Source organism: Rhinopithecus roxellana, chromosome 10, assembly GCF_007565055.1.
Source record: "Rhinopithecus roxellana isolate Shanxi Qingling chromosome 10, ASM756505v1, whole genome shotgun sequence".
In the NCBI taxonomy this organism is placed as follows: Eukaryota; Metazoa; Chordata; class Mammalia; order Primates; family Cercopithecidae; genus Rhinopithecus; species Rhinopithecus roxellana.
In genome coordinates, this window is record NC_044558.1 from 44,996,802 (window position 1) to 45,008,612 (window position 11,811).

At 43.5% G+C, this 11,811-nt stretch overlaps 1 protein-coding gene across 3 annotated transcripts in view; it reads right to left on the reverse strand.

The window, feature by feature from the left end:
- The window catches only part of HMGA2 (high mobility group AT-hook 2), a 127,180-nt gene extending 121,312 nt beyond the window's left edge, over window positions 1-5,868 (reverse strand). For all 3 annotated transcript variants that reach the window (XM_010380032.2, XM_010380041.2, XM_030939856.1), the window contains exons 1-2: window positions 5,739-5,868; window positions 3,032-3,118 (exon numbers count right to left, since the gene is read on the reverse strand). In XM_010380032.2, the coding sequence (XP_010378334.1) occupies window positions 3,032-3,118; window positions 5,739-5,849 (198 nt within the window). In that variant the 5' untranslated portion in view covers window positions 5,850-5,868. The remainder of the gene's footprint in view (window positions 1-3,031; window positions 3,119-5,738) is intronic.
- Window positions 5,869-11,811: the final 5,943 nt, after the last annotated feature.

Below are 11,811 nucleotides of genomic sequence, written 5' to 3' on the forward strand. Positions count from 1 at the left end.
ATATGCTCACACAGACATATACACACATGGACAAATTAATTATTCAGGAAAACTTTAACTTCTGATTTCTTTTCTTTTATTCAGGTAACTATATGAAACCGACTCAGGGACAAATTTTGAGCACTCAGATTGGAGTTCTGAGGAATGACTAGAATCATCACACAATGGTCATGCATAGTAATTCGTTTTAATGGAATATTAAGTAGATTGAAGAATAATTCTCTTCCAAAGTTTCCAAGTATAGCAAATTGTGTTTTTATAAATGTCTTTGTTTTACATATTATATAAATCAATTTTCTACTGAATATGGTTTGAAATTAAAGTGATGGCTAATTTAGTAGTCCTTCACTTGGTCTTGCAACATTCTGCATGCATTGTCCAGTTTCACACTGTTAATTTTCTAATAAACAGCTTTGTTTTCAAATGTCCCAAGGCCAGTTACTGAATCCAAATATAAACTTTGTAAGTCAAGAAACTCCAAGCAGCAAGACATTTTAAGCATATAACCATCAGGATTTCAGTGTGCATTGCAGCTCCTCTAATTTTAGGCTTCTTTCTTCTCATATACTTACCAGTCTTTGCAATGTATGTTGCACTGTGATGGGTCTCAGTTTACAGGAAAACACCCACTTTGTTACTCATAGAAGACTTCTCATATCTACTCTGGTCAGTCTCACAGGGTATGTTTATCTTACATGTTATGAACAATATAATTTTTTCTAAGAAGATTTGCATTTCAAAATCCTGATGAACATATATGTTTTGTTAGAACACAATATATGCTTAATAAACGAATATGTTTGAAAATCATGTTTATATAGAATAGTAACATACTCAACAAATTCTGATTTGAAAGTGAAAATACCTTAAGTTTACACATGCCATGAACGATTCATCAATGTCATTCATTATTTTGCAAGGTATTCTCTTCTCCAGATGAAGCGTAATTTATAAAACTGAAGAAAAAGAAGTCAGGTTATGGGCAAATGTATTTATTCATTTTTATTACAAGAGGGATTTTCATAACAGCATTGTTGGAAATAATTGTGTCTGAAAGAATGAAAGAGTCTGGAGAAGGAATCTTTAGAAAAAAGAAAGCCTACTTCTGTTTCGGAAATTAGAATAATGTATGCATACATATGAAGAATTTTCAGAAAGATGAGTGGCTTAGGGGGCTCATTTACAAATGCCTGTCACTAGAGTCACTAAAAATAAATCAACCCTTACTTAGGAATAGATCAACTTTAAAAATTTTGCTTTAGGTGGTAAACTAGGCACTAGTTTCAGCTTCCCTTTTCTCAAAAAAAATTTTGTTAGTCAGTGGTAAGCTTTTTAAAATGAAGAGGAGGTGATGGGAGCGTTTCTATCTATTCATCCAAAAAACATGGAATATAGTAAAATATGGAAGACAATTCATTTTCCTTTTTAGTATTAAATTTCAAATTACTTATTTATGGTGAAATTTAAAGATTTCTTCCTAGGAGATACTATCATGCTGCATTTTTCAGAGGAACTACACCATAGCTTAAATGTGTGTTAGCTATCTAACAAGTATTTATTTGTCCATCTCCTTAGAATAAAAGTAAATTAGGTAAACTCCACACTTATGCAACATAGAAAAACTCCTTGGTAAAATCAGTCCTTTTTAGTTAATTTATAAATGAGGTAAAATAAAACAAATATAAAGTATTCATATTAAAAATACCAGAGTACATATTGCCATTTTTAAATAACAAGGTTACTTAGAGCTATTTTAAAGTTTATTGATTAAATAAGAAACACAATCAAATCTAAACTCTAAGAAGCAATTAAATTTAAATATATTAAAAATATGCTCCTCAACTCTGTTCAAAACTGTTGAAACAGACAAGAACTCATAGTTACTTCCTAAATAACTTTATATGTACCATTAGTTGCTATGGCAGTTTACAACACTGAAAACTAGCACATATATTAAAGTTAGGACCCACAGTCACAAAGAAAACCACACAAAACATTAATCCCCAAACGATGAGCATATAGTCCTTTCTAACAAATACTGTACATGATGTACTCAAACCTGTTGAAAAGGTATATCCAAATTTAGTTCTGATTTTTGAAACTTTGTTCTCAATTACTATACAAACCTACAAATAAAATGCAGAAACTTTTTTTCCAATTTATTTATAAAGTTAAAAAAGCGACCGGTACTTCTCTATACATGCATTAACCCTGACATAGTTCCTCTTTGCAATCTTAAATACAGCCAGCCTGAAGTTATCTTAAACTGCAACTTTAAATTTATTAAGAAAAACACTGAATGTTACACTTAACTGGGTTCTATTTTGCCCAAAAAGAGATATTAAATGAGCCAAATATTTGTTTTTAAAAGTCTCATTGTCCAATTCAGACATTTCTATGTCACTTGATGAAAGGGCTTTTTGAGATTATGATATACTATACTGCAGGTTTATTGTAAAACAAGCAGTATACTTTATTATCACAATTAAAGCTGTAAAATTCATGAAATTTTTCCACTATCCCACAACTAGATTTAGTTCTAATTATCATCTATTTGGCAAAGTACTTTAATAGGGGGATTTGGTTTGCAGTAGCCATGTAATAAGCACAAAGTAAATCAATCTCTATCATTTTTCAGAAGAAATTGCAAAAACTTTACCACCAGGCAAAATCTATAGTTTTGATTTGTTTTTAACTATTTACAACTAGTGCAAATATTAGTTGTGTCATTTTCCACCTTCCCCTCCCCCCTCCCCGCCTTCCTTCCTCACTTCTACCCGTTTTAAGGTTCAAATTATTTGGTGGCTGTTTGTTTAAAAACAACACTGTTAAGTATCTTCATAAACTTTTTATGCTGAGCATCTGCTTAGAAAAAAGGTTAACTCGCATCTAATTAATGTTAAATGTAAGAATTGAGTCTGTGTTACCCAGTTGGGACAAATTCCTAGGTGCGGAGTTAGAATAGGAAAGTTACAGGGAGGCTCCTGTAGTCATTGATGAAGTTAGGAGAGCTTGACTCGAGAAATCTCACCTTTTGAGCTGCTTTAGAGGGACTCTTGTTTTTGCTGCCTTTAGGTCTTCCCCTGGGTCTCTTAGGAGAGGGCTCACCGGTTGGTTCCTAATTGTGAGGGGGAAAAAAAAAATGCTGTTGTGGCAAGAATGTCTGAAAGAAATTGACCCTGACTCTTTAGCTATATTTTCTGCATGTGCTGCTCAAAAGAGCTGTTGGAACACTTTCAGTTCAAGCATAAATGGATGATGATGGTACAGAGTTTACAGAAAGGGGAAATAACTACACTTTTAATCCAAGGGTTCAAAGAGGAAACCCTATTTTGTATATGAAAACTAGATTCTACTTCAAACCTAAAATGGTAACAAAGACTGAAGAAGCATGTTCTAGAAAGAAAGTCATATACTTTTAAGGTGTAAAGTTTACAGGGCTATGCATTTGGCGACTCATAGGAATAATAAGCATTTTAAACGAACACCACTCTCCATTATACTACCATTTCAAACAATAGAAATATGAAGCTAACATCATAGATATTTCAACAATCTTCCATATTGAAAAGATGGCTTTTAATCATCTTGTATACCTGCCTTCTAGGTGGATTATGATTCAACTGACACATTCTGAGTGAAATACTGGAGGAATTATTCAAGTTCTTCAGTTCAAAATAACTCCATTCCCCCTAAAATTTCCAAATAATTATAGTAAATCTATTGTGGGAGGTTTTGCTTGAATTATCTAGTTAATTGCTTCAATTCTCCACTTCCTTTTGGAGATGCAGGCATGGTCTCCAGCCTACATTTAAATATCTTTTGATAAAAATAAACATATTTTCTTCAAAACTTTCTTTTGAGAAAACTCTTATGGGGGTGGAGTGGAGAAAACTAAAAGGGGGTAAAAGCGAGGAGGAATGGAGTGTCTGGGAATGAGAAATGGAAGCAATCACTAGGTTTAGCAAAACTTTAAATGGCTCCTATGCCAAGTAGTAAATACTCAAGTGGTTAAGAGAATGCGATGATTAATATTCCAGATCCCAAATATTTATCCAGTGAATCATCTATTCACATTTCATTCAGATTCGGTGATTAAATGAGACTCATTAACTTAAAACCCATGAACGTCCTCAATGAAAATTCGCATCCCATTTAGAGAATTCGGGGAAGGTTCCCTGCAAGCTTCTGTGGGACCACTAGCGCCAGTGGGCACATCGAGAGCAAACATATCGGAGACACATTTTTCTTTCTTTGTGAACTCTGCCTTAACTCAAAGGTAAAGTATCCAATCACCTCCAGACCCCATTGTAATTTCTTTTGGATTTTTTTTTTTTTTGGAGGGGGGTGCAATTAGTCAGTTAGAGCTGGGTGGCGGGTGGGAAACAAGTGGGGGAGGGCAGAGACTTCCTGGGAGGTGTAAAACAGGATTCAAATGCGATGTAAAGTGTCGCTTGGGCAGAGCGGGAAAACTCAGGGGCCTCTAGATAGGCTTATTTCCTTTGATGATTTTAAAAAGGTAAACTCTCAATTTTTCTAAAATTCTCTGGCAATCAAACATTGTTCAATTTCCCCACCTTGCTCTCAGGGAACTTTGGGACTCTAGGATTATTTTCTAATCGGCGTGTTTGCCATGAAGGAAGCGATTTAAGACTAAGGAACGAGCAAGTTTTAAAGCCCGAGAAAGTGGAGTTTAAATGTTCTCGATAGACTTATCCCGCTTCGACCCTGCCCGCCGCGGCTTGGAAATTACAGCGAACAAAACCCCCAGCCCTGCGCGCTGAGCGCAGCTCTGCAAGCGCCGGCTGCACGCTTAATTGGTTGCATCCGCAGACAAAACCCTCCACTCCGCTGGGTCCCGGGCGCCCCTCGATCGTCCCCTACTCAACCCCCGGCCACTGGCCTTGGAGAAGAGCATTTAATGGCTGCAGCTCTGAGGCACGGGATCCAGGGGCAAAAGGGGGACCGGGCGCCTGACGAGGAAGCGACCCTGGCTACCCTGCACTCTCTCGGACACTCCTTTCAACGCGCCCTTGGCTAGGCGAGTTAACCCCGTCCCGCAGAGAGCCAAGCTCCCCGTAGCCCCTGCCCCGGGCTCTCTCCGGCGGCGGCCGCACATTTAAAGGGCCCGAAGAGGACCAGACAGCCGGCTTTCCACGCGTTCTTTGTCGGGAGGGCGCGAGTCTTGGGCCACCGAGAGCTTGGAGGAGGGCGCCAAGGGGGTGGCTGCAGCGCGCCAGCCCCCGACCCGCGAGCAGCCCCGGGAGGCGGGAGAAAGAGCCTCCGGCCCCCAGGACTCTAACCCCTTCAGCCCAGATCGGCTGGAGCGCCCGGGTCCCCGGCACCTCCTTCTTCCCGGGCAGTTGCAAAAGCAGCTCGGAAAGCGCCTGCGAGCCCGGGTTTGTCGGATCCCGCTCGCTTCCAGTCACCCGGCGACACCGCGCCACTCGGGGCCGTGCACAATAGCGAAAGTCCGAGGACGCGCTTCGCCAGACCCCACCTCCCGCCTTCCCTGGGCCGCCCGCCGCGGCTCCCCACCTCCCCGCCCGGAGGGTTGCTGGCGCCCCGGGGCCGCTCGGCACACTAGTGGGTCTGCGCCGCTCCCCCCAGCCGGCGGGCGGGCAGCGTGCGACGGCCGCAGCGACTGGGCTCCCGCGCTCCGGCGGCCCCGCGCGCGTCTGGGCCCCTGCAGTGGGGACGGGGTGGGCTGGTGCCCCCACCGCGCCAGCTGTACTGACTTGCTGCTGCTTCCTGGGGCGGCCGCGTCCTCTCTTCTGAGGCGCCGGGGCGGCAGGTTGTCCCTGGGCTGAAGTGGACGGCTGCCCCGCGCCCTCACCGCGTGCGCTCATCCTGCCTCCCGCCGCCGCTACCGCCGCTGCAGCCGCTTCGCCTCGACTGCCCCGGAGCTGCCCAGCACCTTTCGGGAGATGAGGTGATAGGGCTGGGGACGCCGGCGGGGCGAGCGCTAGCTGGCGGGCTGCAAGGGCTGCTGTTGCTTAGGCTGCCGCCGCTGCCACCATCAACACCGGACGTCCAGCGGCTGCCAAAAAGAGAAGAGGGGAGGAGGAGGAGGAGAGGAGGAGGCGCTGCCGGTGGCGGCGGCGGCGGCGGTGGGTGGGTGCCGGAGGTGGAGGTGGCGGTGGAGGTGGAGGTAGCGAGAGGAGGAGGGAAGCGAGGGAGAAGGAAGAGAGGTTTTGAGGTCGCAGAGGCTCCTCTCGCGGGTTGGGATCAGGAGTTGCGGGCACCGGGAGCACTTCGGAAGCGGCTTGGAAAGGGAAGAGACTTGGAGTGAATTGTGTCCCTTGAAATGTTAGGCGGGGAAAGAATTCCTCCTCCTCTTCCCCCCACCCCGCTCGAGAGAGAGGAGAGAGAGAGAGAGAGAGAGAGAGAGAGAGAGAGAGAGAGAGAGAGAGAGAGAGAGAGAGAGAGAGAGAGAGAGAGAGAGAGAGAAAGTGAGAGAGAGAAAGAGATTGAGATTGAAAGTGCCTTGGGCAGTCGGAAAGCAAAGGAGGATGGGGAGATTCCGCCGGGATAGGGTCGGGCACGGAGCACAAGCAGAGGACAGAGCAGTGGGTGGCACCGCGCCTCCTCGGGTGGCGGGAGCAGGCGGCGGCGGCACCGGAGAGTCGGAGGGGGACGGGCTGCTCGCTCCTGAGTCTTGCACCAAGCGCGCGCTGCCCGGGCTGGAAGTTTTCTGAATTCCTGCCCCAAGATTCAAGTGGGATGAGTGTGTGTGAGTGTGTGTGAGTGTGAGTGTGTGTGGTGTGTGTGCGTGAGCGCGCTTGCGCTTGGGGAGGGGGTGGTGGAAGGGGGGGAGTGCCCACCTCTAATCGTGGGCGGATAAAGGGGAGGGGGTTGCGCAGGAAGAAAAGTATGAGGAGGAGGGAGGCCGGGCGGACCGCCGAGCCAAGGCGCCTGGCTGCTAGCCAGAGGCAGCGTTCGAAATACAACTGCCTCGGCGGCGGCGGCGCCCGGGTGCCACCCGGAGCCCCGCTCACGTGCTCCCGCCCGGCGGCGGGGTTAAAGGGACAGGCCGGGGATCCCGGACTGGCTCGCCGTGGGCCTAGCCCCACCCGCCTCACGAGGTCACCCCTAGGGCGGTTGTTCTGGGAAGGCGCGGGAACGTGACTGTCCCCGAGCCACGTTTCGAGGCTCGGCCTTTACCTGCGCCTCTACGGTCCGGAGCCAACAATTTGCAGGAAGCGTCTAGGCTGCACCCCAGGCAGCGCTCCGGTTAACTGTGAGCGGGAAGGGACTGCAGAGGAGTGGGAGAGGGGCCCTGACAGCCCTACTCCGCCGCAGAATGCCCTCACCATAGAGACTGCGGGCGGGCGAGCGCGCACATACACGGAGACCTGCATGCAGATACACACGAACACGCGTGTAAGCACATGCACACTTGCACGCAGATACACGTGGACACGGGGCACTCATGCGCTCGTAAACACACGCATTTACATACACATACACACAGGCACGCAGATAGACATGCACATTCGCAGACACGTGCAAGCAATGTGCACACACAGAGCGCGCCAGCTTCTTCATTGAACTTTTTTCTCCAGGAAAGACTAGAGGCAATCGAAGTTCCTCCCTATCCCCCTCCCCGGGGATCCAACATTCGCAGAGTAAAGGGCACCTTGCAGATTCCTAACACCACAATTGCACTCACTGCCCAACTCTCCCTTCAGTTTACCTCGATTTAACCTTCTGCCTGAGAACTCTTTCTGCCAAGTCCTAATTTTATAGCCTAGGCTGTTTCTGAGTTATGTGAACACCATAATGGCCACAGTCCGTTTTTAAAAGGTGGAGTACATTTTTAAATGTACCTCTTTTCATCCTTGAATAACACAAAACTCTGAAAAAATTAGGTTCAGATTTTCACACATCACACCCAAAATTATTCTGGACTAATTCCAAAATAAAAACTTTCACCTGGGGAAGAATTTATTTTTTTCAAAGATACAGACCACCGTGGAATAAAAACGCCTACTCTGCAGCCCTAAGCAGGAGTTAGGCACCGCCAGGTTCCCCTGTGCATGTGGAGGAGGCGCGTGTAAATGTCTGCTTTGGCGCGGCAGCGCTGATTGGTCCGCGTTGCCATTTTAAATCCATTTCCAGCTGCCCTTTGCAGAGCTGGGACACTTTGCTGCACGTCGAGTGCTCTGCAGGAATCCAGGGTTTCTCCTGGGTCTGGGAACGCTTAGCTGTGATGGAGAGAGAGAGCCTCCATCCCTCCGGAGGGAGCCCCGCAGCTGACTGGGAAGGGAGGGGTCTAACAGGAACCAGAGGTTTTCTGTCAGGGCTTGGCTCAAAGATGGTATCTTCATCAAAGGGACTTGAAGTTTCACCTAACGATTACAGTGACATTTCCTAACTGCGAAGCGTGCACATTTAAAAACTATGATCACATATTTGCACTGTGGTGTGCACATTTTACATACACGTACAAAATAGGTTTCTGGGTTTGTGTTTGTTTGCTTACTTTTTGCCAGGAGGAGAGAGAAATTCTGAGGGTGAATGCAGGGGAGCCACTGAGGAGTTCAGCCAGCCAGTTTTGTGCTGTGTACCTCATTATATCCTAGGATTATTATTTTTTTTTTTTGTAATGTGTACAGAGGTCAGCAAGGAGGGGATTCCAAAATTTTGTTTTTGCATTAATCTTTGAATGTAAGAGAAGCGCAGAAAAACTGGGAGTGGGGGATTATACAGCCACTTGTTTTCAGGCTGCTATCATTTTGCTCTTAGACTATTTGACCCCTTTTGAATTTATAACAAGGGTATAAAACAAATATTGTATCAAGTTCTATTTAAATCAGTTTTGTATATTTTCATTCTTTGGAAGCTGTATTTAATTTTTCAGAATTCTGTATATTTTCTGTAGGCAAAACATTAAAATTTGTTCTAATCTTTGAAATTATTGAGACTTTTATTATACAAAATGGTGTTCTTATATATTTTAAAAATAATGCTAAAAGGTTAGATTTTATTTTTAAAGAAAAAGGAATTTTTTTACATTTACATCTGAGGGTTTTTCCCCCAGTTTAAATTTCTCAACTATTTACTTTTTATCACACCATATTTTACCCATATATTCAAGGCTCAATTCTTCTTTCTAATTTGAAAACTTTCCAGGTAGTTTCTGTCCATATTCAACTGTGTCTTTCCTTTTTCTGTACCCACTATAGAATTGAGTAATTGGCACCTTGGTTGTATATGTTAACAAGGTTTTTAATTATCTGTGATACATGATGTAGATAAGTGTTTAGATCAGGTCAGCCCATTAGTGGGTGGTAAAATTAATTTAGCAAACCCATGACATCATTTAAAAAATAGGTAGACTAAGATCGAGAATATCACATGTACAATTTCTGCCTTAGATATATAGTACATATGTATGAAAACTATTAAGATGGGTTGTATTTTCATCGTTAACGTCTCAGAATTTGGGATGTATCTGAGAATTCAAGGTGTCTTAGTACTATGTTATCACATACTAGGTAGTGTCTTTTCTATTTTGGTGGTATACATGCTGCTATGGTTTGGCTGTGTCTCCACCCAAAACTCATCTTGAATTGTAGTTCCCACAGTCCCTACCTATGGTGGGAGGGACCCGGTGGGAGGTCATTGAGTCATGGGGGTGATTCTCCCATGCTGTTATCGTGATAGTAAGTGTTCACAAGATCTGATGGTTTTTTTAATGGGCTCCCCGCTTTGCCCAGCTCTCATACTTCTCCTTCCTACTTCTTTGTGAAGAAGGTGTCTTGCTTCCTCTTTGCCTTCTGCCATGATTATAAGTTTCCTGAGGCCTTCCCAGCCATGCAGAACTATTAAACCTCTTTCCTTTCTAAATTACTCAATCTCGGGTATTTCTTCATAGCAGTGTGAGAATGGACTAATACACATGCTTATATGTAAATTTTATGTATATTCCCAGAAGAAGGTAGCATTTCAAGTACCTTGGTTTTTGGTTTGTTTGTTTTTGTTGCACTAATCTAAGTAGTGTTCTGTTCATGATAGACTTCTGATAGTTATTAATTTATTGCAATGACGAAAGCACCTATAGTAAATTTACTGTTTTGAAGAACATACCATACAGGATGAGAAAAGCTTTAGATATACTAAAATACCTTTCGCATTCTTTTAACTAAAGAAAGATGCATCTATGACAAGGAGATTTAAGTACTCATATTGCACTTTTTCATGATATATTGACACCTTAATACATTCACAAATTAAAAAGAATTATTTAAGGATTTACTCAGATTATAACTGATTAATGATGAATATATTTCATGTGTAATTAAATGGAGATTTATTATAATTAGGTATTTTGGAATTGAATCTATATAAGGTCACAGAAAAAAATTATAACTAATTTTGATTGAACAGAATGCATAGCACTTGTGTGTGTATGTAAATAGAAGTTTAGTAAAGTACAACGTAAACACATAGGCTGGGCGAAGTGGCTCATACCTGTAATCCTAGCACTCTGGAAGGCCGAGGTGGGAGGATCACTTGAGGCCAGGAGTTCGAGACCAGCCTGGGCAGCATAGCGGGACCCCGTCTCTTCAAAAAATAAAAAAATTAGTCAGGCATGGTGATGTGCAACTATAGTCTCACTCAGCTACTCGAGAGGCTAAGGTGAGAGGATCACTTGAGCCCAGGAGGTCATGACTACAGTGAGCAATGATGGCACCACTGTACTACAGCCTGGGTGACAGAGTGAGACCCTGTGTCAAAACACACACACACACACACACACACACAAAGCAAAATAAACACATAATCTTGCCTTAAGAGCTTTGCATTCTACTTTGGCTGGAAAATGTTTCATGTATTTTAATATAAGGTCATTTGCACTGCTCGAACCCACAATTTAGAAATTATGTCTTTAATAATTTATTATTTAAAAATACTTGTGGGCTGGACATGGTGGCTCATGCTTGTAATCCCAGCACTTTGGGAGGCCAAGGTGGGCAGATCACGAGGTCAGGAGATCGAGACCATCCTGGCTAACACGGTGAAACCCCGTCTCTACTAAAAATACAAAAAATTAGCCAGACGTGGTGGCGGGCACCTGTAGTCCCAGCTACTCAGGAGGCTGAGGCAGGAGAATGGCGTGAACCAGGGAGGCGGAGGTTGCAGTGAGCCGAGATCACATCACTGCACTCTAGCCTGGGTGACAGAGTGAGACTCTGCCTCAAAAAGAAAATAATAATAATAATAATAAGTCTTTAATGGTTAATAGTTAATGAAATGTCGGAGAGATTACCTCTAAGAGTTTCCCTATAGTATCATCAAGAACAAATATATGCTGCCAAATTAGTTTTGGGGTTTTAAATTTTTTCTGATAGGCTTCCTAGTCCTGTAGTCAGAGAATCACCAAACAAAATAAATTGGTTCACTCATTCATTTAAGGAACATATATTGAGTTGAGTTGATTTTGCGGAAATCTCACTGTTATTCTCTCAGGACTCAGAAATATAATTCATCTAGAACTACAGAGAATCTCAACACAATTAGGTCTTCATTTAAAATCTATTTACTTATCACATTAAGTCTTCCAGTAGTCTCCTCTGTCCAATCCATCATTCATTCAGCCCTCTTTATTGAGCACTTAATACATGCTGGGATTTACAGAACGTTCTTTTCAACAAAAGTCATGGAAACAGAACAGAAGTGGAAGAGTTTCATGTCTGTCTTTCATCTATTGACATCGTATTGTCAGCCCCAAGCGATCTCAGTCTCCATATATTATCAAGCAGCTTTGGGTAGCAGGAAGAACATGGACTTCGAAATCAGATTTAG